Source organism: Cyprinodon tularosa, unplaced genomic scaffold, assembly GCF_016077235.1.
Source record: "Cyprinodon tularosa strain WSP-4 unplaced genomic scaffold, ASM1607723v1 ctg38, whole genome shotgun sequence".
NCBI classification, from domain to species: domain Eukaryota; kingdom Metazoa; phylum Chordata; class Actinopteri; order Cyprinodontiformes; family Cyprinodontidae; genus Cyprinodon; species Cyprinodon tularosa.
Window position 1 is genome coordinate 143,122 of NW_024039096.1, and position 26,729 is coordinate 169,850.

The 26,729-nt window shown below is 37.9% G+C and overlaps 2 protein-coding genes across 2 annotated transcripts in view; one reads left to right on the top strand and one right to left on the bottom strand.

The window, feature by feature from the left end:
• LOC119791088 (vesicle-fusing ATPase-like) overlaps positions 1 to 1,340 on the top strand; it is a 39,993-nt gene extending 38,653 nt beyond the window's left edge. Inside the window, exons 21-22 of the mRNA XM_038296941.1 lie at positions 45 to 109; positions 877 to 1,340. Coding sequence (XP_038152869.1) covers positions 45 to 72 — 28 coding nt within the window. The 3' untranslated portion in view covers positions 73 to 109; positions 877 to 1,340. The remainder of the gene's footprint in view (positions 1 to 44; positions 110 to 876) is intronic.
• A 6,130-nt stretch (positions 1,341 to 7,470) lies between these two features.
• Positions 7,471 to 26,729, bottom strand: part of wnt3 (wingless-type MMTV integration site family, member 3) — a 35,627-nt gene continuing 16,368 nt past the window's right edge. The window contains exons 2-4 of the mRNA XM_038296884.1: positions 17,617 to 17,858; positions 12,822 to 13,087; positions 7,471 to 8,484 (exon numbers count right to left, since the gene is read on the bottom strand). Coding sequence (XP_038152812.1) covers positions 8,005 to 8,484; positions 12,822 to 13,087; positions 17,617 to 17,858 — 988 coding nt within the window. The 3' untranslated portion in view covers positions 7,471 to 8,004. The remainder of the gene's footprint in view (positions 8,485 to 12,821; positions 13,088 to 17,616; positions 17,859 to 26,729) is intronic.

Below are 26,729 nucleotides of genomic sequence, written 5' to 3' on the forward strand. Positions count from 1 at the left end.
CTCATTAATATTCAAATTCTCTGTTATTTTTTCCCCCCCTGCAGACTGGGTTCTAAAATGGAAATGATCTAAAGAGCGTATGATGGTGAGAAAGAGGCATCCTTCCTCGGTAAGACCACAGAGCCTGAATTCAAGAGAACAAATATGAGCTTCATCAATATGTACGAGGAAACATAGATAACTGCTATCGCCCTGAGATTGACTACAACTTTTCAAGTTGTTTCAAACATATTGTGTGAATCTCCACATTCATCACAGACTTGCACTAAATTTCTCAACTTATCCTCTTATAGTGGCTATTCTAAAGACAACTGTAAGCTTTGCTTATACATAGTGAGTGAAATCGGTCAGTTTGCTCAGTATTTCAAACTGAACGACACAGATCTGTACTCAGCGTTATGAAAACATAGCTTCCATTTTTTGGATCATCTAATATAATTTTGACAAAGTCTGACTAAATACAAAAAAGGGTAATTTCTCATGTGATGATTTTATTTATCAAGGGAAAGGTGGTTCCTAAACCATCTTAACATGTGGAAAATTAAGAATGAATAGGTTATATTGGCCATTTTGACTTCTGACTGAAACTTTATCAGTGAGGCTGATTACAACACGAAGTTTACAAATACAGCACAATCAATGGTGTCATTTTAAATCCCTGCAGTGAATACTGTCTGCCCACGCTGATAAAACTACAACAGAAACAGTTTTGCTTCTCATCGCAGCCTCGGGAACCTCTGGTGTTGTCGGCGTAAACGGCGTTCCTAAAATATGCCGTCTAGACAGGAGTTCTCTGGTGGCAAAACTTCCTCATTTGCCTTACAGTCTCTTCTCGCTTCTATTTGTTTTATTTTGTCTGTTTTTTTTCCCTCTCAGCGGCTGAGAAACGAAGGCCTGAAACAGGCTGACATGAGAACGCATCGATCGGCATCCTTCCTCGTCGTCACCGAAGCCAGAAAGCCATCAACCGGGGCGTCGACTTCACTTGAAAACTGCCAAGTTGTGAAATGAGACTAAATGTTTGGAGTATAGGGGATGTTTGATTTGAATTACTCATGACTTTACTTTGCAAACCTTGTTTCTGGAGCAGCTTAGGAATTATACTCATTTATATTTAGTCAGAGCAACCGAGGCACTTCTATAGCAACATGTGTGCACAAACACTAAATATTAAACCATTTGTTTATCAAGGTCTTATTTTAGTACACGGAGGTGTAATCTGATCATTCCATGATATGACCTGCTGTTTAGGTGGTGCACTTGCTTCCGTCTGATTTATTTTTTTTGTTATTGTTTATTTTAATTTTATTTTAACAATAAATTCTGTTGCTTACAATATAGTCTGGGGTATGAAAATGAATGCTCACCAATTCACCTTCATGCTTCTGCCTTCAGTTTTATATTAGCTGCTGAACTGGAGAGTCAAGCTTTTTTTTCTAGAACTATGTTTCTTTGTAGTCCCATGAAACAGTCTGTATCTGCAGTTCTATAGAAATTTAAAAGGGATTTATTCTTACTTTTATTCTCTGTCCTTCATTTTAGCCAAAGCAGACCCAAGATGATCCGGACTTTTGTGCCAATTAAACTTTTGAAGTGAAAGTTTGTTGCTCTGCAGGGCTGCATTGTAGAAGAAGGACAAAGGGCCTGCCCCATTTCTATCACTTGCACTCATTTAGGGCCCTAGCACTCGGTTTTGCACGTTCACGTGTAAGGGTAGAGTGTCCAGATAATTTTAAGAGCTAGGGAAAGTGCCCCCCCCTCCCCCCCCCCTTAAAATTATCCCTTCAGACCAAGGGTGATCAAGAGCTGACTTGGAACGAAGTGGCTTTCCAGAATTCATTTAGCAAAAAAGAAAAGAAAAAATGGCATCCGGGTGTGGAAAAAAAACTGCAGATATGTGCATTTCTTTTATTAGATTATATTTGATGTAACGCAAAATTGTTCATTCTTGTAAACCAGATGGGAATTACTCCATGTTTTTCCAAGTTATTACATATGAAAATCTGAGGTGTGTCCTGCTTTTCTATCCACACCCTTTTTATTCTGATACCCTGATTTAAATACAATAAAACTATTTCTTTTAGAATGAGCCTACTTGGAAAACAACGGTCATATGTATAATATATAATATATAATATTTGATTGATTTAAATAGCCATGAACCCTTTGGATGTTTCTCATATTTATAAACGTGTAAAGAGAATGAAAAATATTATAGTAAGGCCCACAAATTAAGCTCTAAAACTTTGTAGTTTAAAAGAATTAATTAGTACACAAAATATTTTACTGTATTTTGATCAGCTAAACTAGTTAACTAGTGTATTAATGAAACGGTCTAATGTTTGTTACTCATTAATTATGATAATATTGATTATAATTGATCACAATTACTAAAGTCAAGGTGCTGCAGCCACCAACTCTGTTCATACTTGCTACATTAAATGAATAAAGCTTCAATGTGTGTGTGAGACTAATGGCTTTTTAATAGGCGGCAATGCAGGTTAGATGTACATTTTTATTTTTATGTTTTGGGGTTAATGGGTTGAAAGGTAGATAAGAATCTTCATTAAAAAAAAGGTATTTGGCGTTTTTCTGTTTATACTGTTTTCCGTACTTATAAATTATCTGTATTTATAATGTATTTGCTGATTAACTCTTGTTAAGATTTTATTAATTATTTTAAAGTAGTGCTGCACTGATACCAATATCGAGCAGGGCCCTATCCAGCCCTTAATTGGTGGTATCGTTATCGCCGAGTATCAACAAATAGGGCACCGATACCATTTTGAGAGCCAAAAGTTTATTCAACTATTGTCAAGTTCTACTGGTTTCACTTTTTCTTTTTCCTGCTTCACAAAGGTAGGCAGCAGCTTGACAAAGCCATAATGGCAATTGTTTTACATCCGAGTAGTATGCAGTTCTTCATATATATAAACACATACATCAATTTCAAACAGATTGTATCGGTATCGGCCAATTCTGCACAGCCAGGTATCTATCGTCGCCAAAAAATGGCATCGGCGCAATATTTTTAAAGGCTTCATTGTGTTCCTACCCACGTTGAACTCTCTGCATACTTTCATAATCCCTCAACTGTCTAAAATCAGCATATTTTCTTGTTTTTACTCTAGGAAGTTTTGATTTTGTTTAGATAATCCTTTGATTATTGTTTTACTTGCATATATTTAGCACTTTGCTATTTAACCTGTACTTGTACCATAACTTCAATGAGTTTCTAATATAAGAACATGTGGCTATAGTTGGGTAAATCGTTGCAATATACCATCATCACAGATCATGAGCTTACCACTACCGTGCTTGACTGACGGTAAAAGGTATTTGTGCAACTATTCCATGTTAGGTTATCTCCACCCATTTAATTTTGTCTTGCAGAAAAAAGGCTTTAAGATGATTTTTGTTTGGTTGTCCTATTGTAACATCATACTTACTAACAGAGCTTTGAACACCTTAAGATTGAGCTCTGTCAGGTTTTTTTTTTTGTTTTTTATTCCTTTCAGACTGTGGTTTCTGATCTTTCTTGATATCTCTCCTGTGAAGATTTATAGATCTCTTTTTTTTTCGCCATAGGAATAATCAAGTCTCTGTATGATACGTTTATATACACATCTGTGTGATTCAGACCAGGAAACTAACAAGGTTCCTGTTTTATAGAAGGGGTGACTTTGACTTATGAAATCCAAATATACAATTATTTAAAGTGTAGAATTAATTCTGATGAACAATAATCCTCATACTGCTGCTGCATGAGTTTGTTAAATTTTGATTTAATTCAACATCAAAAACAGGGTCCTTATGCATTTTCTGTATAAAAGTTCAAGACTTTTTTAGAGCCGATTTAAAGAGTTCTTTTTTCATCTTTTAAACTCAAAGGTTGCTTACTAATTTTAGACTTCTCCATGTTTTTTTTATGCTGTTGTATATGGATATCTAAACATCTGGACTTGTATGTCAAATAGATACAAGTCTTCCTTACAAGTTTAAATCTGATAATTAACTAAAAAATTGTGTTTTTGTGGTTGTGTCAAGGGCGTTTTCTCAGTCAATGGCTAAAATATCCTTTACAATTACTAATGCTGTGATTGGAATTTGTTGACGTTTTGTGCAGTGTAAAATAAGAAGCTGGCAGCTTTTATCACTAATAAAAAAGGAAACTGTGATATTCTAATGTCAAATTAATAATCTACCTGCAAGCATTTAGAATCTTCCATAAAGTACAGGAAGCTGAAGATAAAACCTGCAAAACAGGCTGCAAGGAATCAAGAAATCAAGAATAAAAGACAAAAAGAGACAAAAAGTATTTCCTCCCCCCCCCCCGCTTGCCTGAAGCCTTTAAACAATTTGATCTTACTCCAAAATTTTCCAGACTGTTTAGGGACCCTAGACTGTAAAAATTCTTAAATTAAGTGTATTTACTCTTAATTTGAGTGGGTAAATTAAATGCTTTCCCAATAGAATGAGTATTTTTACTCTTAAAAGAAGATATTTAGATAAAATGCACCTGAAATAAGACAATGCAATTGAGTTTTCTTATTTTAAATGTAAATTGTTTTGTTGCATTGGCAAAATGTGTCTTTTACCTGCTCAATCCAAGAACAAATGCACTTATTTTAGGAAAAAATAACTTATCTAGATTTCCATTTTTTCCAGTGTAATAAGATCGTTAATACAGTTAAAAAGTATTTTCTCCAAAATACAAAACAGAAAAATAAACTAACGAGAGAAGATATTGAGCTAAAAGTGAAAACATCAAACACGACACAGATCTTCTTCAAATATATAATCTTAGTTCAGTCGTACAGATATATACATCATATAATAAATAATATTTATAAAAACATAACATTTACGATTATAAAATAAAAAGGGAATTATTCACTTTAAAACATTTGTACAAAACTTTGGATATAGCAGGGGTAAAGTCAGGGTGTTGATAGTGGAGAGAAAAATACATCCAGGTAGAAGAAACCACATGTCACACATAGAAGACGGCTTATAGTAAGGAAGGTTCTGCTGGTGGGCTTCATATAGAAAAAGCCAGACGAACTGTCTCAACATTCTTTTTATTATTTCCTCTCACATATGATGTCATTTTTCCTCAGTGATCCTCTAGTTCAAACGTAAACACCAATCTACTGAGATCCATTCCTTTGCTAAACTGCTGCATGCTCTTCCAGCTCTTTTATTTTTTATTTATTTTTTTTTGAGGGGGGGAAGCACAGACAAGGATACAGCTTCATAAATCAAACCTCTTGAACGCTTCAGCCCAGGATAAACATGTAGGAATGCTGTAGAGATATGACAGCCAATTCGAGGCTTCCCTTTACCCCCCTGGTCTCCACATGTCATCGCATGCCCCTTGTTTTTACTGAATTATATTTATTTTTAGACACAAACTTGTAGGATGAACCCAATGAACTGTAATTAAATGAGCTAAAGCCTGGCTCACGTACGACGCATGAATTCATAAGCAGTTTATAAATGTGTAACAAAGCCATCATTCATGATAACTTTACAGACTTTTTGTTTCTATATTCCCACCTGGAGCCATCTGAATAGTGCATACATAAAACCTGTGTGGGGAGGTTAGTCAGAGGAATGAGTATGCCCCCTCCTGCATACCTCCAGTCCCATCCTGATGGTCATAATTCAAAAAATGCAGGGCTATAAACATCACACTGCTGTGTATCTATATCTCCTAGAAATTCCAGTTGACTGGTCCAGTGGGAAGGACTCAATCATGTCAGTAGTTTACAATAAACAGGACTGTTGCACCTTCAGTGTCTGCTTGTTGTTTTCAGTTCAGTAGTTAAACAGTGACGTTGGGATGGTGGAGCGGACGGAAAGTTAGTTTAGACAAAAATGATGAGTGAAAAAGAGGCATTAATTGGAAAGAAGTGTAGGTTTCACTGCATTGACTGTTACTATACATGCTGCAAACATCATGTTGGTACAGAGGGGGGAAATAAATAAAGACATGGGGGAGAGGGCACTGAAAGTGGCACAAGTGCTTCCCATGAAAAGGGGGGGGAAGTTTATTTAGTCCAGGACAGAGGAAGAAAACTCAAACTTATGTTTTATTCCCAATTTATCTTTACCCTTTCAGTACGGAGCTCTGTGAGTGACAGGAACAAAATAAAAACAGAGGTTGATGGATCATCTTTTTTAGTTTAGAAAAGTAAAATGAAAAATTATGCAAAACTTGCTGAGTGTTTTAGGTCAAAGGCTCCAAAAGGTCCAGCAGCTACGCTAAAGATTTTCCTAGCAGGTTTTTGTCTTAGGTGTTACAAATATATAACACAATTTAAAAACAGGCCATTGTGGATATTGTTTGCATTTTGCTCTTTATTAACTGTCATTATCAATACTCATGCTGTAAAATCTGCAATACTTGAGACTGAAAACAGAACTAAAAAAATGTTTGCAGCCTTACAAAGTTCTGCTTTCACCATTTTGTAAAAATGAGATAAAACAAAAAAATACCAGAGTTAATATTGAAAATAGATTTCAAATGATGTCATTTATCTAACTGCCCAAACTGACCTTCTAGTATCCTTTATTTGGCTTATTATAAACAGACCTACAAAATTCTGAAATAAAACAGGGCCTTTCTGACAACCTTAAGTAGGTTAAAATATCTAAAATAAAATCAATACATTGCATCCCAATCTGAAGATATTGAAGAACAGGTATCTCTGTAGGTATTCCATGCCTTGTTTTCCTCCAAATCATCATTTGAAAACTGCATATTTTTTTTATTAATTTTAAGGTTGTCTATATCTGATATAAAAATGTTTTACCTTTTAACTGAGATTTTTTATTTTTTATTTTTGGAAAGTTTTGACATGATGAGTGCTGAAAACTCACCAACAGTGTTAATTCCAACACTAGTTGGAGATTTTGGCAGCAAACTGAACCTTCTATGGTTGTAAATATCCAGTTATGCAGCTTTTTAATCTTAGCTTGAATTAAAGGACAACAGGGGTTATTTACTGTTGTCGTTATTCGTTCCTTTTTTGATTAAAAGCAAAAAAAAATTAAAAAAAATCCATAAAATATATCGTAGATATGTAAAACTTTTCTAACCCCCCTTTTTATGTACCTTTTAATGTGGGGCTTATTGGTAATTAAAAGTGATTCTCAATTATAATAAAACCAGTCATCTCCATCATTTATTCTTTGATACAAGAAAAATAAACCGATAGCCATGAAACTTCAATGATGGTATTACTGAATCTCTTTCTTTCGATATAGTATAGCTACAGCCTAAAAAGGTTTTTAATAATTTATTTTATTTTTTTTAAGAAAAGAAACTATTTTCTACACTTTTACACTTTCTTTCTAGCCTGGCCAGCCAGACTGAACCGGACCAATCACAACGTGGGAGGCAAGAGTTTATGATTGTGCCAGAAGTTCCCTTGATGCAACAGCAAGTTTTCTTTTTTAAAAAGAAGTTTTTACATCTGATTGTTTCTAACCTGATTGGTTCTAACCTGTTCTGCCTAGTCTGTAAGACCCGCCATATTTTACCTTTGCGTTTTGATTTATCTGTGCATTAGTTTAGCCTCTACCCGCTCCTTTCCAGACTGATGAACAGTATGTATTGCTTTAGTCATTGTGACTAGCCAGGCTAAATGACAACAGGAAGTATAGGTCTGTTGTATGTCCATAATTGTTTAATTATAATGAATATTATCTCCAAAGTTGAAGACAATCTTGTTACCCAGATTTAAACTAGGTGAACTCCAGTGTTACCTTTAATTAGTGAACTTAAGGCTAAGAAATCTAGCTACAACCCCAACCTCTATTTTTATTGTGTTTCCTGACCCTGGTTTTGCTCCATACATTACAGCCTGAGTTTGTATGACTGGGTTATTGACCAAAATGCAGCAGGTGTAAACATCTGCAGGGAAGTTCAAGTTGTGCAGCATGAAGGGGTTGGGGTAGAAAGTCCAGCATTCAGTTTGTCCTAAAAGTACAGGCCTCTTATTTGCACGTGTGCACGTCATAAACACGTACACACTCCTGGCAGCTGACGTAGCAGCACCAGTGGAAGATACAGTGGCACTTCTCCTTGCGCTTCTCAGTCCGGGTGTTATGGCCACGGCCACAGCATAACAGGTCACAGCCCTCGATGCCGTGTGATGACACGTTGCAGACGCGATCCCGCGTCCCGAACGATCCCGTTTCTGGGTTGGGCTCACAGAAGTTGGGTGAGCCTTCGTAGTAAACCAGGTCGCGCTCTGTGGGGTGCTTAAAGAAGGCGTACTTCACTCGTAGGGTCTCCACCCAACCCCGTGACTCCCGGTGCTTCTCAACCACCATCTCAGAAGCACTGTCGTACTTGTCCTTCAGGTAGTCACCCAACGTGCGGAAATCTGGCTGCGCCCACCAGCAGGTCTTGACCTCGCAGCTTCCAGAGAGCCCGTGACATTTACAACGCAGATGCATGTGGTCCAAGATGGTCTGAGAAACACAGATATGATTTATTAGTTGATTACATAATATCTTCAAGGTTAATATAAAACCAGAGCTTAAATCTGTAACAGGTAGGAACCACAACAAACCAATTCTAACAGCAGAGCACCAAAAGAGCTCTGAGATTTGACCCAAGTCCAATTTAAATGTCTTTGCCAGAACTGTGCTGCTCCAAAATCTGAAAATAATGAAACCCTGATATGGTGATGATGATATCACCACATCAGTTGATAAAGACCTTTAACTATATGCCCTTGTACTCCCCACTAGAGATTGACACAGGAGTGGATTTTCACTCCTGACCCGTCCCACTCCCACAGAAAAAAATTGTGTCCCGTCCCGATCCCGGGCCAGAGTAGAAATCTAAATCCTGTCCCGTCCCTCTCCTGGTTAAATTACTCCCACGCTCCTGCACCACTCCCATTCTTGTTGTCTTCAATAAGATTTCTGCCAATACATTGAATCTGAATTTCTATGAAGGGTCAGTTAAGTTCCTGTTTCTAACTGTAGTAACTGTTGGTCCCTCCATTGTTTTTGAGCGCGGGTGAAAAACTCAGAGCGGAAGGTTGGTTTTTGGGTCGTGTAGTTTTTTTGACTCGTATTATAGTATAGGCTTCAAGGAAAAAAACTACAAAATGGCGGCGCCAGTACTGGATTTTTTTTCTTTCTATTTTATTTTATTTTTTGGCATCAATCCTCGTTTTTTTTAGTTACTATTGGTTTGCTCCCGTTAATGTTTAATCCTGTACCGTCCCAATCACGTGATCGTTACTAATACTGACTCCCATCCCTCGGGAATCCCGTGACCCGTGGGATTCCCGAAAAAATGTCAGTCTCTACTCCCCACACCATGATGGTGCCACCACCAAGTATCATCATATGGGTGGTACACTGTGATATTTCACTAGGACTGCACCTATCGATTATTTAGTAATCATTTAATATATCACATTATTTTTAATGAGATACTTTGTGTAAATCAATACTTCTAAGTAAAGACATAATTAGAATAAAAAAACATACAAACATAATAAGATTTATTTTATCTGAAATGTGAAATGTTTATATTTTTGTTGAGTTTTTTCATATATACTCCTGCAGACAGGTCATTCCTTCAGCAAAAGGCATGTTTTAGAGTCTGTGTACCATCAGTCTAGGTTATGAGTCAGTTTAATTACCAGATTAATTGCCAATTATTTAATTAATCAATGAATTATATTTAATCTGAATAATCACCTCAGCCTCCTTCAATGATTGTCCCATTAGTCAGGGCATACCTGGGCCTAGTTTGTGGAGTGAACATGTTTCTATTGTTAACAGATTTGTCCAGCTGAGCTGTGGATCTGCCTCTTGACTAATTTTCTGAGTAATGGTTGTTGCGAAAATTGGTAAATGTCCATATAGTGGATTGAACCATGTACTATGAAATTTTTAAACACTAGATTATTGTTTTATAAATTAATCCTGCTTTAAAGCTCTTACTAAAAGATGCGCCTCCTTGGCAGTACCAGGACTTAAGTTAAGGATTCTTCATGATCCTCTAAAATTGTCTTTGGGAAAATATTTTTTTTTTCATAAATAAAGTTGTAATCTATGTAGAGAGGATTCACAGTCCTCTCAAGGTCATTTTCTTATTGCCACATTGCCAGACAGGACACTGTAAAAAAAAAAAGGATGCTACTTTAGCGAGAATTAATGTCAATCAATCAATGCTTGTCAACTGTTGGGTAAGCTTGATTATTTAGACTGTAACAGTGGTATAATATAACATTTCTGTATTGAGTATCTTTCTTTTATTTGGATTATATCACAATTTCAAAGATGGCAAATTTTACTTTAAAGTTAACAAACGTTAGAATAAAAATAAAAAAAACTTAAAAATAAGATACAACCTCTTTGGGGTTTGTTTATACAGGGCTACAATGCTGCACTATTGTTACTCCAGATAAAACATGAGAATCTCCATACTGACCCTACCTAGAACCTGCAGATTGTGTCATCGTTTACGTTTTCAAACTTGCCCAGTGCAGCACTAGGAAATAAAAACAAGCCACTGGCTGTATGTTACTTAGGGTTCATGCAGCTGTGAACCACAGATGCTTTGTGCCGGAGCTAAAGCTCTCTGAAGTCATGCTTTCCCTCAGGGCATATTTTACCTTTGTGTTTTGATTTAGCTGTGCTTTAATTTAGCAGATATATTTAGCAGCTGAATTCCCCCAGCTAGGGCAGAAAGCAGGTGGCTGCACACTGGTGGACTGGTGACATCACGAGGTGAGCTTGTCATGCTGAGATAAAGACTCAGGCCCTTAGGGCTAAATATTGAAGCGTGAGAGGACCAAGTTTGAGAGAGCTGGAGGCCTCTGACGGTAACGCTGGTCTGTTATCTGCTGTGGCCCATCTGACTGTTGCGATGTGCTCAGATCAAAGGGTCATCTTGTTCCCGTGTGGTCCCTCTATTTGCCCTTGATTGAGCAGCCGAGGGCCTGTTTTCCCCCCGGCGGCGACAGCAGCCGGTGATGTTTTAAGTCTACGTTGACTCGCCTTATTCTGCTCTTTTAGCTCTCTTTGGTTTTTTGACTGCTTTGGTTTTTTCTTTTTCTTTCTTTGGGACGCAGAGCATAAAAGCCAAGGTGTGTGTCTCACTGTTGTTTAGATGAGTAATTAACCAGTCATTCAAAGAGCTAATTTTCAGTTGGTGGCTCAGAGATGTGCGGACGAGTCAAACAGCAAATCCCTGCCCATCTCACGAACAGTTAGTAATCCAAAACCGCAGTGTTTACTGGATAAATCATCTTCATTTCAGAACAAGCTGCTTATTGTCTCAATGTTTTCACAATGAATGGAGAGTTTCTTAAATTAATCTGTTTTTTTTCATAATAGAGGAGCTTATAGGAAAATGTACGGAAGAGGATTAGGGCCACTGAAAAAAAAAAAGTTAACTGATTTTTAAATTTTATTTCAGTTTAACATGGGAAAAAAAGTCAGAATTCTGACTTTTTTCTCAGAATTCTGACTTTAATCTCAGAATTTTGGATCTTAATGTAGAATGGCACCATGAAGGTAGAGATGTGGAGCACTCAGCTTCACTGACAAAGATGTGAGTTGTTTGGGAGGCCCAGTAACACATTGGTAAAAAATTATGGAATTAGGCGACTTTTTACGTGCTAGACGGGTCCCCTCATTAATAGAGGAGCAGAAGGTCATTGAAACAAGAGAGCTAGTCTCTAAAACAGACATGGTTATGGCGTGATGCTAACATGTTTGTTAGCTGTCAGAATTCTGAGAAAAAAGTCAGAATTCTGAGAAAAAAGTAAGAATTCTGAGATTAAAGACAGAATTCTGAGATTAAAGTCAGAATTCTGAGAAAAAAGTCAGAATTCTGAGATTAAAGTCAGAATTCTGACTTTTTTCCCATATTAAACTAAAATAAAATTTAAAAATCAGTTAACTTTTTTTTTTCAGTGGCACTAATCCTCTTCCGTAAAAATGGCAATTCGTTTGCTGCAGTTTTTTTTTTATTTTTTTTACAAATAGAATCTCAAAAAGTCCATGATGCATTGGATTTAATTTGTATTAAGTCATTTAATCTAAGACATCCTTTTTTATGTCTTTTGGGGGAATGTGTGCAAGCCTTGCACATTTAGAGATTGAGATTTTTTTTGCAAAACAACTCAAGCTAAGTCAGATTAGCCTGTAGATTTTTGAACACCTCTTCTCAAGTGTGGCTGCAGATTTTTAACTAAATTCAGGGCTTGACTTTCACTATGCCATTTGAAATATGAATATGCTTTGGTCCAAAACATTCTTTAAATTCTCGTTGTATGTTTAGGATAGTCCTCCTGCAGAAAGAAAAAGTTTTGTCCCAGCATCAAGTATAACAAATGTTCTTCCTTGATATCTTCATCTGCTTTCATAGCCCTAGAGAAAAAAAAGGTAGGGATGCATGTTGTGGTTTACTGCTGTACAGCTGTCTTTTCTTTTCTTTTTTTGATTGATAGGTTTTCTATTAGATGTTTAAAGCTGGGGATATGCTTTGTTTTATAACCTAAACCTTTAGATGTGTTCATGTTTTCCTTCCTCCTTAAGTGGATGGAAAATCCACGAAAAAAAATTCTTCAATTCCTAAATTGCAATTATTATTACAACTATATATTTATTGCACTTGCCTACGTTATAAAATTAAATTTGAAATACATAATTACCAAATAAAATCTTGAATAATTTAACTTTTTAATGATAGCCAATAAAGCAGTGAATTAAGATAAAATTTTCTTTGATAATCTGAACAAGTTCTTTCATCACTGATTGTTTCTGCATGTGCTTACTGAGCGTCCGGCCTCGTTGTTGTGGCGGTTCATTGCAGACCGGGCATCCGGTCTGTTCTCCATGGCGTCTGCAAACTCCCTGGACACCAGCACCCCGAACTCTGCGTCCTCGCTGCAGCCGCCCCACTTCCAGCCCTCGCCCGGTGGCCCCTTGTGGTGGGAGTCGCAGCCACACATGTTGGAAGTGCCCTCGGCGCAGAATCGCGTCACTGCAAAGGCAACGCCTGCAGAGGCTATTGCATGGACGAACGCAGACTCTCTTGTAGCTAAAGGAGACAGATGAAGACAGACGGGCGGAGAAGAAAGGAGAGAGTGTCAATCTTTGGTTTAAACATGGACAAAGCTGCTGCCAACATCCAGACAGATGTGTTGAAAAGGATCCCTCCAGGCAAAACCCTTTTAACACAGCATTTCATCTTTGGAAAGATCAAATTAATGGACAGGTATTTGCCAGCTGCAGACAAAAACAAGTAGCAGCTAAGAGGGGCCTCCAATTTTCTTTTATTTAAGAGTTTGGGGTTCAGTGTTCAATCATTGCACCAACAATAAAGAATCCCTGCTGTGGTGCTAGGTGGATCTCAGTGACCTGTCATCCCCGAGGTGTGCTGCTGTGCATCTGGATAGTGTTTCAGGAATGTTGTCCCCCCCGCTCCCATCCCACTTCAGAGCCCAAGGGGCTCAGGTGAAACTGAAGCAGAGTGTCGGCCCATTTCTTTCTTGTGTTGAACGGATGGAGTTACGCCTTCGTTCAAGGCAACAGCTTATTATGTAACCTGACGCCATTGTTTCACAATCACAGCACACTTATCAGGACTTAACCATTACACCTCACTAGTGCCTTTGTAGACGCACACCAGTATGACGATGTGTCATAAAGCTGACTTGTCAGAAGTGTTAATTGGCCTGATCTCTCCTATGTGATTTAGTATCTCATATTTTCCGCAAAGACGAGATGAGAATCAACTTGCTGCAAATCCTAAAGGTCAGAAATTCTTTAGACTCTTTTTTTATTTTTCAGATAAACAAGCGGAAAATTTAAGGTGACAGAAGCAGTTTACAATTGATCAGCTTTTCAATCCTTTTAAATGCTTCAAAGGTAGAAAAGATTGACTTTAATGTGGTGATTTCCAGGCTTTCTGAAGAACTTTCAAAATTCTTCTTAAAACTTACTTGCTGTTTTCATACCTGATCACAGTGAACATTTTTTACAGTGTGCCCACAAAAAAATGATGGATGGATGTAAAAACCAGTGCAACAATGACATTCAGAAGTCACCCGTGGGTAACTTGATCACAGACAACCTCTCCACAGATGCATGGCTCAACACAGAAGAGCTACCTCCTCCGGACAAGACTCGGCTGTCCATCTACACCAAGCATCCCAAAAGTCGGTCCTCGAGGGCCGCTGTCCTGCAGGTTTTAGAGGTTTCTCTGCTTTACCACAGCTGATTCTGATGATTGCAGTTCAGCAAAAGCCTGTTAATAAACTATCAATGTAAATCAGCTGTGCTGGAGCAGGAAAACCTCTATAACCTGCAGAACAGCGGCCCATGAGGACCGACTTTGGGGATGCCTTATCTACACTTTATGGACAGAGGACAATCTTTTTAGGACAAGAATGTTCACGTTTTGGACAAAGAAGACAGGTGGTTTGAAAGGGGTGTGAAGGAAGCAAACATCTCGCCTGGTCAGCCAGGCCAACAATAACCCAAACGACTATCTTTTAAGAGGCATAGGTAAGTATCTGGTATTGCAGACTAACAGAGAACTCAACCACTGCCCATTACGAAGGGGTGGACCTGTTCTGGTTCAGTTTGCATGTTTTTTAAGCCATATCAAAGCTCTGTTGGGCTACTCTATAAAGCTTGGCACTCAACATTAATCCAGACATTTTGAATTGAGAAACCTTTTTAACTTTCATCACAGACATCAAAGAACATGGAAAACAGCAAAAAGATCCTGGGGGAGGTTCTGGAGAGGTTTAAAACTAGGTAAGTAATAATTAAATATCGCAAACTCTGAATTTCTCACAGAAGATCCTGAACATATTATTATCTAAGCAGATAAACACAGTGATGGTAGCAAAAAGCTGTTAGGGACACAAACGCTCTTTTTCACATGAGATTTTGAAGATCTGAGTCAGGGTTCCTGTGTATGAGTGAGTGCGAGTTATGCATCTCTGCCAGAGAGGATCTTTGTGGGGAACCAGGGTAGCCTACACAGGTGAAAATAATCTTTCTCACCAGAGTGCTGGGCTTAAAAGAGAGCAGAGCGTTCACTCAGTGCTGGATTATTGTGTTGTTGATGTTGTTTTGTTGCTTTCTAGTCTCTTGCTTCCCTTTTTCCCTGACATTAATAGGTTTTTTGTTTGGTTTTCAGTATTTTTGTATTTTGGATTTTTGCTTCTGTTCCCTTTGGACTTTCATTAAATCATCCAAACTCATCTGTGCCAACTCATCTCTGCGTTTGGGTTCTCAAAGCCACCACCCAACCTGACACTTGGGTCAATTTAGATTAAAAATAACAATTCAAACGCAAAACATATCTTCTAGATCAGAAGAACAAAACACTAGATGTGATATAAACCCTGAATGATCCTGGAAGATCTTTGTCATCCCTTTCACTGAATGCAGGTTTTCCCATCCAGACCGAGGTGTACTTATGTCCATAAGGCAAGATTTAACCGATACCTGAGGTCTTATATTCTTTTAGCTGTTGAGTTTTTAAATAAGTTCTCATAACTGCAGTTCTGATATTATTTTATAATATTTTTTTAATGCCCCTTTTTTGTTGTTGATTTGTGTACAGCAAATGTCCCTCTGGGACACATTATTTCTATTTTCTATTTCTAAACATCATCCTGAAGACACTATCCTTAAGGAGAGACGGTGAAGACAGCATTATACTTTTGAGAGTTTTTATTTTCAGCAAAATAAAGTCTAGTCATTGAATTTCAGATGCACTTTAGATAATAAATAGGGCAAATATGAAAGAAAACATGTTGAAGATTTTTGCATGTTGGTGTATGAATCAAAACTAACTAACAGATACTGTAACAACATATTCTGTGCTACTGGAAGCATGATTTAAAAAATAAAGGATGACTTAAGACTTTAGCACAGTTTACAGGCTGCAGGTTGGGCGTCCTTTTCTTGCCCTGCCAGGACCAGTCAGACCCTGAAAACTAACCCCCATGAGCCCTGGGCCCCTGGATCTCTGGCTGTTAACCAAGGCCAGCGCTGCTCCTGCTACCTGCTGGGCCCATCAATCCGCCTTTGTTTCCCTTGTGTCACACTGTATTATCTGCACAAAGGAGCCAGCGACTAGCGCCCCCACAGCTCCGCTCTGCCCAGAGCTGGCATTCCCTGAACTCCCCCTCCTCCCCCTCCAACTCTTACCCATTTCCACCTTCGCTATGAGCTGAAATGGCGTACACCACAAACTGCATCATCACCCCTGGCTCTCTAGGCATCCGCCAAAGAGCAGCGCCAATGTGCACCTGAGGGTGGCGACAGGTGGGTCTTTAGTTTGACTCCACCCTGAAACTTTTTTCCTCACTCCTAAAGGGACACACTCATCTTTATTCTTTTCCTTTTGCTGCTTCATGCTGAAGAGCTACCAGCCTAGGTTAGGAGAGATCCCCTTTCAGCCGGTTTTCATGACAGAGTCAAAAGGGCGTGTGAATGGGGTGTCCGTGGGAGCTGGACTGTGTGGGGAGCGGACTGGTCTTCATGCACAGTAGGGGTTGAGCGGAGCCCCTAGGCCCTTTTCTGTTGCCTGTAATCTCATTTGGCCTCTCCTATCCCTTTTATTTGACTGGGGAGCTTGAACTGCTCGAACTGCCCATTGCTGCCCAGTTTCCCTCTCCTCTGACACACAGGCTAATTCATTTCCAATCAGCAGGCTCTGTCACAATGCAGAAACGTCTACCTCTGAGATCTGAGTAGAAAACCTGGTTTTCCCTCTTATATGTTCCTTACATCAGTAGTTCTGATGGAAAAGCACCAGATGAATTTCCATAGTAGGTCAAATGTATTATATATGAATCTGCTTTCAGTTAAAATCAATGTCTGTATGCTTACAATTATAATACATTGCCTTGCAAAGGTTTTCATGATTCATTAGACTATAAACCCCAGTTACTTACATACTTATATCCGGAAAGTATGCTGTGAATTTATGTGGTGATGCCTGAGTTCATACTTCCTGGAACCCGCTTAAGCTTTAATGACATCTTTCAGTCTTTTAAAGTCTGAAATTACAATTTTGCAAAACAGCTGAGATGGAGAACATCCAAGATTCTTTGTTGCATGTAGGACTGGACTTTAATTAGGCCATTTTAAAACATGAAGATGCTTTGATCCATTGTAGCTCTGGCTGTACAGGATGATTAAAGTCATTGCTCTCCTGGAAGGGGAACCTTCCCTCCAGTCTCTGCTGAACAGTTTTTTCTATTTACATTCATCTCCCTATCAATTCTTTCTTCTCCTGATAGAGAAAAGCACTCCCATGCCGTAATGCTGCCACCAATGCGTTCCATATAGGTGTCTTGCTGGAATGGTAATATGCAGTATGAAAATCTTTGCAGTATATTGTATCTTGCAGGCCAAACTGTTCATATTAAGGCTTTTCTGACTGCAGCATTTTCTTTTGCCTGTCTGCAAAGGTTTACAAGGCTAAAGAACAGAGCTGGGTATATCATTATGAAAAGTCACATGAGCAAATACTAAAGTCTTTTGAAATACATGGTATGAAGAAATGATTTTTTTACATAGTAATTCATATTGAGGATCTACCTTTATCCAGCACGGGTCCAAAGATGGCGAGATTGTCCTTGATGGTGGTACAGTTCCACCGACGTCCCCTGAACTGGTGCTGACATTCCTGGATACCTAGTTTGACACCCTCAGCGACACTGGGCATGATCTCGATGTAGTTGCGACAGAAGCGGAGCTGCTTGGGCACCAAGCCGGGGATGGAGCCACACAAGATGGATTGGGAGCCCAGGGACGAGTACTGCTGCCCCAGAGCCAGCGACCTGTATCACAAAGAGAAGGATGGCATCTTGAAGAGAGACTGCAGAACATCAAAGATAAGCTTTGAATTTTTCCTGAAAACATTTGAGTTGGATCAGTAAGTTGTGCTTTATGGATCTAGGCATAAAAATGCATTGAACCACTCTTATTGATGGATTTTGCCTGGTGGTTATATTGTTTTGGGTTTTTTGTATGGGGCCTATTTATGTTTTATGCAGCTTCTTTCTGAATAGTTTGGACACCTAAGTGGATCCTTGTTAGTCCATATGGGTCTCACATTATACTCGAAGCTGCTCTGAATCAAACTTATCAAGACTTTTGGAAATTGGCTGGTTTGTTACAGCTGTGGACTTAAATATTTGACCCGTTAAATTTAACTAATTTCTTCTCCTATTTGCCCCATATGGAATAAAATAATCAAACCACTCAGACCTGATCTACATGTTGTTTCAGCAAATGAAATTTGATCACTTAGTACCTGATGGGGGGTGGCCACCTATTTTCAACAGCGATCCCTAGCCTCGTACTTGACAGCCAGATTAGAGGTCGCCGTGACTTAAAGACCCCAAAAGATTATAATCGCAGAAAAACCCTCATCTCCATCATGTCCTTTAAATTGTCTCAATGAAAAGCAAAGTCAGGATCAGAGACAATGGCAGCCCTAACACAATCCACCCCATACTGGGAACTACCTCAACTTCGTATTGAGAGTACAGGTGTGGCCTTCCAGGTGTTCAAGAACTAGACAGCCTTTAAGCATCCACCACAAAATGCTTTGGCAGACATCCGACCATGAACCCTGCTTTCTGAAAACCTCAGCAACTTGGGCCAAACTGATGGACTCACCTTTCACAGATACTCTGCTTCCTCTGAAGAAAACACAATGACTAGATTCATAAGCAGGAAACTGCATAATCATTTATTTTAAAGATTCAACAGCTTTCCGTGGAAATGTTGAATCAATATTAGTAAATCATATAGACCGGAGGTCTTCAGCAGGGGGTTCAAGACCCCTAGGGGGTCGCAAAAGTTTTGGTTGAATAGACTTTTGAATTTTGAATTTTGAGTTTTGGTTGAATAGACTATTCCCTCCTGCAATTGTTTCCACTAATTGAAATGTCTTTAAATACACATTAACATGAATTAAACAGACTGTAGTAAACAGATAAATGAAGGCAGAAGATGTCTTTCAGTCTCTTTCAAGCTGGGAACCGTTTCATTCACAGCACCTGTCCCATCAACCAGGAATTAGAATCAGAAATACTTTAATAATACCAGGGACAAATTACTTTTGTTACATTTCTCCATATATGAGTGACTAAAGGACCAGTTTGATATAACACAATTTAATACAATATATAATTAGGGGGTCCCCGCTCCATCTCGCCATCAGTTTGGGGGTCCTTGGCCTGGAAAAGATTCAAGACCCCTGATATAGTGCTTGCGAACATTACAGGGGAATATGATGGTTCAGATTTCCTTGTAACGATCATAGATTAAAGTCTCTCCCTCTAGTGTGAAGGTAAACCATGCAGAAAATGAAGTGTGGATTCGTTTACCCTGGCATGAGATCTATTTAGCAAATTCTTTTCTTCCTGTCTTTGCTAAGGAAACATTTGAATGGGGCTTAATGCCTTGCATAATAATCGGCATTTGTTCTACCAAAAAGAGGGTATTGCCTCTGCTGCAGAGGAAGGAGTATTAATTAAAGATTAATAAAACAAAATACAATCTTATATTTTATCAAATAGTTTTTTACTTTCTGTTGATCCAAACTAAAAAAAAAATGTATATTTTTAAAACACAGATAAAAACAGAAGAATATTTAAGAACATACAAATTCTACGTCCATCGTTATCATAAAAAAAACCCCCAAAAAACAGGCAAAAACTTAAAACTTGCTCTGATGTGCAGAGGTGGGAAGTAACTGGTTACATTTACTCAGTTACATCAGGAGTAGTTTTAGTTTTTACTTTATCTTGAGCAAAAACAAAATGAAGTATAATTATTCTTATTTGAATAAACTTTCTGGCTACTCTCCCCATCATAACTTCAATCAGTGAAGACAAACTTGCTTTAAATAAAAATGTATCAAAGACAAACATCAAAGACGGTGAATAAATAAAGGAGATGTCCTTTTAGTACTCAAGTTTAATTGGTTTAAAGTTCTTTTTCTCTATGTCGATCACGCCATGCCATTTGGATGAAGTCAACAGCTTATTTATTATAGAAAATATCTAACTTATATTTATAAAATACTGCGTTTAATAAGTTTTTTGTAACATTTTTAACATTGTTATCGTGTTTTTACCATATGCAATTTTTTTCTCAATCTCTGAAACAAAATTTTTTTATATGTTTTAAATTTTACACCATTAAAAAATAATTCAATTAGATGTTATGATGAGTGGCAAGTAGATCAGTCACTCAGTACTTGAGTAACGTCTTAATACATACAAACATTTTATGACATTTATTACTTTTACTTGTGTTAAAATACAATGAAGTAGTGCAACATGTTTTCGGTACTCTGCCCACCTATGCTGTTGTGTTTACTGACCACAGTCAAGCCCAAAAAACACCGTTTGGTACAAATGTTTTACTATTTAGTACATCTATAAATTATTTGCTTCTTTCATGGTTCTGAAATGATCTATATCCAATAGTGTAGTGTAGAAAAACATACAACGGGCTACAATCAGACTTTGTAGATCAAATAAAGTGAAACCAGAAAGTAAATTCAAGTAGGTACACTTTATAATTCAATTCTAAACATTTTTAGAGGTAGAAGCATTTCATAGAAAAATTATGCTGTGGGACAAAAGGTTGCAAATTTAAATTATTGGCATAGACGAGATCTATGGTTGACAAAATGGCTGCAAGGTCTCTGTCTGTGGCTGCAAAACAAACCCAAATCACACACCTTCCACCACCATGCTTGATAATTGTAATGAGGTGTTTGTGCTGATATGGTTTGGGTTGGGTTCCTCCTAAAATTGCAGTTAAAGGTTTTATATTTATGAAGATTGACACTGTATATAATGAATACAAATACTGATCATTTCAGTTATAGTTGCACTATTTTATATTCTGGCCTCAAACATATTGTAAAAAATGATTTTCCTAAATCTAAATAGTCAAATTAAGCAAATGAATGACAATTGTACAACTTAAAATGTGTGCTTTCAAGTAGTTCCACATTCCACATATTTTTGTTTGTTCTGATTCTTATATTTTTAGTCCGTGCTCATATTAAATGTTTTACTGCATCACTGTGACATGGAGGCAATCAAACTGTAGCTGATCGATCAAGTAAACTCGGGTTTTCCTAGTTTGCAAGCTTCAGCCCCGTCCTCATTAACGGGTCTCGTGTCTCATTTTCATGTTGGCTTAAATTATCTGTAGTAATAAAGTCAGACAAGTTTGTTAGCCCATCAAGTTTAGCAGCACCATAGACACTGAATATGATTGAAAGAGGAGATTTTTAACCAGTGGAAGCAGGAAAGGCTGCAACATTTCATTTCTGACTGTGGGCTGGTGAAAATCATCACTGACTGTGGAAACTTCCCAATGAAACTTTGATTATTTGGATACAATGCCTCTCCACTCTTCCTCCAGATTCTAGGGCCAAACTAAGTGTATACATTTCTTCTATCAGGAAGGATAAACTTGACCCACAAAGTTACAGTTCAGTCCTTTTTTCTTTAGCCCAGGTTAGAAGCCATTCATTTTCCATCACTTTTATCCCTGCTGGGTTCATGAGGGGTTCTGGTGCCTATCTCCAGCTGTCTACAGGGGAGAGGTGGGGTACGCCCTTGACAAGTCGCCAGTCTATTGCAGGGCAACACGGAGACAAACAACAATTCATGCTCACACTCACACCTAAGGTGACTTTAGAGAAGCCAATTAACCTAACAGTCATGTTTTTGGACTGTGGGAGGAAGTCAGAGTACCCGGAGAAAACCCACGCATGCTCAGGGAGAACATGCAGAAATACCTCGGCCCGGGAAACGAACCCGGAACCTTCTTGCTGCAAGGTGCTACTCACTGCTCCACTGAGCAACCAGGTTAGATGATTCTGACATTATTCTGGTGATGAGACCGAAAAGAAAGAATAGTGATGTTAACCATTGCCCGATCTCCCGGGGCAAGTAGTATTATTGTCGGGAGAGTACAAATTTCATTACATTTGCCCATCGGACAAGTGCAATGATCGCAAAAAATATATATATTATTTATCACTCAAAATTACTTTAAGATTCGATGAAAACGAACCAGAAGCGTTGCCGGCGCCTTTTTTGTTGTTTTGTACACATTCTCGCGTGATTTGAAAAAGACGCCTGATTTGAAAAAAACGGGTGATTTTCCGCCAGATGGCGTGATTTAACACTGTATATAATAACTATGTATAATGATTCTCTAGAAAAGTCACATTATATTAATAGTATTATCCTGTATAAACATACCGTGACTCTAAAATAAAAGTAATTCATTTGTGACATTGACTTCTGTTTTGTGATTTATCTTAAGTTTTTAACCTGTCAAGTTTTTTTTAGATTTTTAACATAAAAATTTATATTTTTCCAAGCACACAACAGTTTAAAGCAAAGTTTAGTTTGAAAAGAATGTGCAGGAAGGATTGAAAAGCATGTTAACACGGTAATGTAGGCTTGAGTTCATTATCTGACGCATGCAGATACACACCAGGAACCTGGAAACTTAAAAAATACCGAATTACAAAAAACATTTAAAAAACAAACATGTTTCATTGATATATATACAAAAATGAATATTAGGGACTATATTACATTATACTGGGCAAGTAAAAATAGTTTCTGGGCAAATGAAATGTGAAAGTCACTTGCCCTTTGGGCAAGTGGTAAAAATCCCTTTACAAACCTGTGGCCTTCTCCTGCAGGGGTACCTTTTTTTTTTACCATGACTAAGCTTTCCATCTAACTAATTACAAATTTTATCAGCTTTTATCAAAATAAACCCTCAAATCACTTTTCAGATTGCTTCGTATAATCAATTAGCTTTAATTTTCTGTTAATATCCTGATATAAATAAACTTATTGAAGATTCACTGTTGCAAAATACAAACTGTTTAAATAAATACCCATTTCATATAATATTAAACACAGCAGCATCAATAAGATAGAACCTGCAGCAGCAGTGAGTAGTTTCTGTAGAATTGCATCCTTTGTGATGATTTGACATTTGCCTAATGACCTCTCTAACAGGGATTTCTGTTTATTTTCCTCTTTGATCTGCTGGGAGGAGGAGGCTGTCATCTCTCCTCCAGGGCTATGAAATAAACAATATGACTACTGTATTTTTAAGATTTTCCCGCTCATTAGAATGGACAAATCTGCAGATCTCACAGATGAAGCACCATGACTCCCCTGCTTGGTTTAAAGATTCAACTTTGCTGTTTAAATTGTTAATTTGTGGTTTTTGCTGCTACAGTTGATGATTCAACAACAACAACAACAACGTTCTTTTTCACTTGTAATAGACAAAAAAGTCATGTCTTTTAAGCAAGGAGCCATACCAGAGGATGGCCACAGATGTGCCTAAACAAAGAATAATCACTGAGGAATGATGCCAGGAACTATTAGACTTTCATTCAGGTAATTAATTTAATTGCTTAATATTGCTCTTAGAAAAAAAAAAAAAAAGAAAAGAAAAAGGAGACAGAAAACATGTTGGTCATACACAAGTTTTAACTTGCTGAAACAGGTTCTCCCAGCTCAAGCATCTAATGTAGGGCGCAGTAAGGAATGTGGAGTTTATTCCTATAATTTTGTCAGAATAAAATGATTAAAAAAAAACAATTTTCAAAAAAGAAGAAAGACATTTTCAGCATATTCTATAATAAATTCACCTAATAGGAAACTTGGTAAATAGAGTATACTTGAATAATTTTACCCTTAATGTAAACCCAACTATTATAAGAATGCCTCAGAGGTTTTTACAAGATCATGTTATCATGATACACTGGAAAAAATCGAAATATAGGTAGGCCATTTTTTCTTAAAATAAGTGCATTTGTTCTTGGATTGAGGAGGTAAAAGAGACATTTTGCCAATGGAACAAGACAATTTACATTTAAAAAAAGAAAACACAATTGCATTGTCTTTTTTCAAGTGCATATTATCTAATTATGTTATTTTAAGAGTAAAAATACTCATTCCATTGGCAAACCATCTCATTTACCTGCTCAAATTAATGATAAATACACTCAATTTAAGAAATTTTTACTTATTTCTAGATCATTTTTCCAGTGTAGTGAACGAGCAGTATCCAGAGGAGCAAAGAAGCAAGCAGACAGGTCAGACTGAAAGCTGAGGAGGAGTTTGAAGCTTTAAACGTCAAAAAAGTATTTCATCATCAGATAAAAGTCTCACTGTCATGTTATGGGGATGCTTTTCTCCAGCAGAGAAGGAGGGATACAGTTCAATCTATGATCAGAATATTAAATGAGTAAGGAAAAACATATTAGCACCCCAAAACATGGCTACCAACTTAAATTGACCAAGCAAGAGGCATCATTATGTGATTCAGATGGGTTGTAGAGATCCACAGCTCCGGTTGGAAAAATCTATTGATAGAGGAACCATTATTTTTGCTCCCCTCTATCTGACCATGTGTTTACCCTTTTCTCTCTCATGGATGAAATCATTATTGAGCTATTGCTGCTGCAAAGACTGGTTTAATTGCACATTTTTGTACAGGGCTTGAATCATAACAAGATGGCCGGTGAAAGAAAGTCTTTAGAGGTCCTGTATGTAATTTGTGTCTCAGCCATCTGCGGAAAAAAACAAATATGCTGAAGAAGGTGAGACCGAAATGCAAAATGCTATATTTTATTTATATATATATATATATTTATATATTTTGAGAGTGCACAATACTTCTAACACATGATCCAATTGCTGGAACATCATGACGGAAGGATTATGCTGGAGGAATCCTCTTTTCAGCACAGACAAAAGCTGGTAAAAGTTGATGGGTGGGGGGGATACAGCTAATGATTCCATTCTGGAAGAACATTTAACCCTTTAAAGCCCGATCCAAGAATAAAACAAAACAGAAAATTAGTTTTTTGTGGTTTGAAGTCCTTATTTGGCTTTTAACAAAATATGTAAAAAGAAAAAACAGAAATATATTTTTGATATTAATAATTTATTACTATGCGATAAGTCAAGATTATATTTAGTGTGGTCTTCTGCCCTCTGTTATCAGGTATATCTGATTGTGTACAATAGGATTTTGAGCAAAGTTTTTACCATTAAAGGCACACTATGCAACATTTTTCAGTTAATTAATGTGTTCCATAACGTTTTGGATGATCAAATGAGTCATTTCAGGTTGAACAAAGGTTTTCTCGGCCGCCCTGGTGGTCTGTGGGGGAAATACCGCACTTGCAATTGCAGGAGCCCTTGGCCCGCACCCACAGGCTCAGAAGTCTCGCGAGAGTCGGTCTTGCTTTACGGCGAGAACTGCTACACGCCCCCAGTGAAAAGCATGCTCGTTGCTAGCACAGTGGCGATCTTTGTGCAGTTATCATGGCGGAACCGGCGTGAAAACAGCGAAAGCCCATGTCGGAGCAGGCAAGAAAGAGGAAAAGGGCTCCGGACAGAGAGAGGAGTCGTACACGGGTGAACATCGGGCAAGCTTTTTCCGAATGGCGAGAGCTAAAATAAAAAGAAGGCTGCAAGGCTGACGCGGACCTCGCATTTCTGCTGATGCGATTGTAAGTAACATTGGAATGGTTTCTCTCTGTGTGCATGTTCATACTTTCACTGTGTTAGTCATTCGTTGCGTTCGCCTGTCTGCTAAGCTCAAAACAACCGCGCCTGACTTGACGGAGAAACCAGGAGAACAGCTGAGCATATTTACGACAGTGCACTTTTACTTTCGCCCTCTGGGGGGAGCCTCGCTGGAAAATCAACACCGGTTGCATAGTATACCTTTAAATTATGCAAAAGGTTTCAGACGCAAAACATTTCAGAAACCGTGTGTATCAAATATGATACATTTAGCATTACAGGGTTAAAAGACTGGCTGCTGCAACTACAGCAAAAGGTGTTCTGACTCCTGGTGTCCAATCCTCTAGGTGGGGTGGAGAGAATAAACATTTCAGATTTTTTCATAGATTTCCTGTATTTGATGATTTGTCATGTCAAAACCATTTAGAAACACATTAAAGTATGTTGTGACAGTAGTCTGGATGAACTATGAGAGTGTTCATCAGTACATCAGAGGATGTAGAGGATGCAACATCTCAACACAAAAAGTCAATTTATTGCAATCACAGCTAAAGTACGCCTAAGGCTCCTGACTTTCTAGTTTCTGTTCTAAAGTTTGCTTTGTTACAGCAGTGAATAAGACCTAAACACTAATGTGAGTCCCACCTGTTCTGCCTTTAGAGCTGCTGTGGTTAAACATGATAGGCCCATAACAAGCCGGTATGATCGACACAGATCCACAACAAACAATTCTCACGTTTCATCTAGTATGTCTGCCTGAAGGTTCTTTTATTTTAGTAAAAATGTTTAAAAAAATTAAAGGCAGCCATGCATGAGAAGAAAAATAAATTTGCTCTACACTGAGATGCCACCATGCTGAGGTAGTAACTCATCAATCTAGTCATGTTCTTGTCATGCGATTACCCAAGCATATGCGGCCACATCATCTCACCTGTCTGTTCTGATCCAACCGATATCACACAGTTTAGGTGCGGTTGACTTCAGTCTGTCTGACGGCTCACTGACTAAGGAGCTTAATTACACTGTCTGCTAGTTTGGTTACTGCCCAATAATCTCCTATTTGTTGGTCACAGCAAAACTTGTCAGTTGTACACCTGT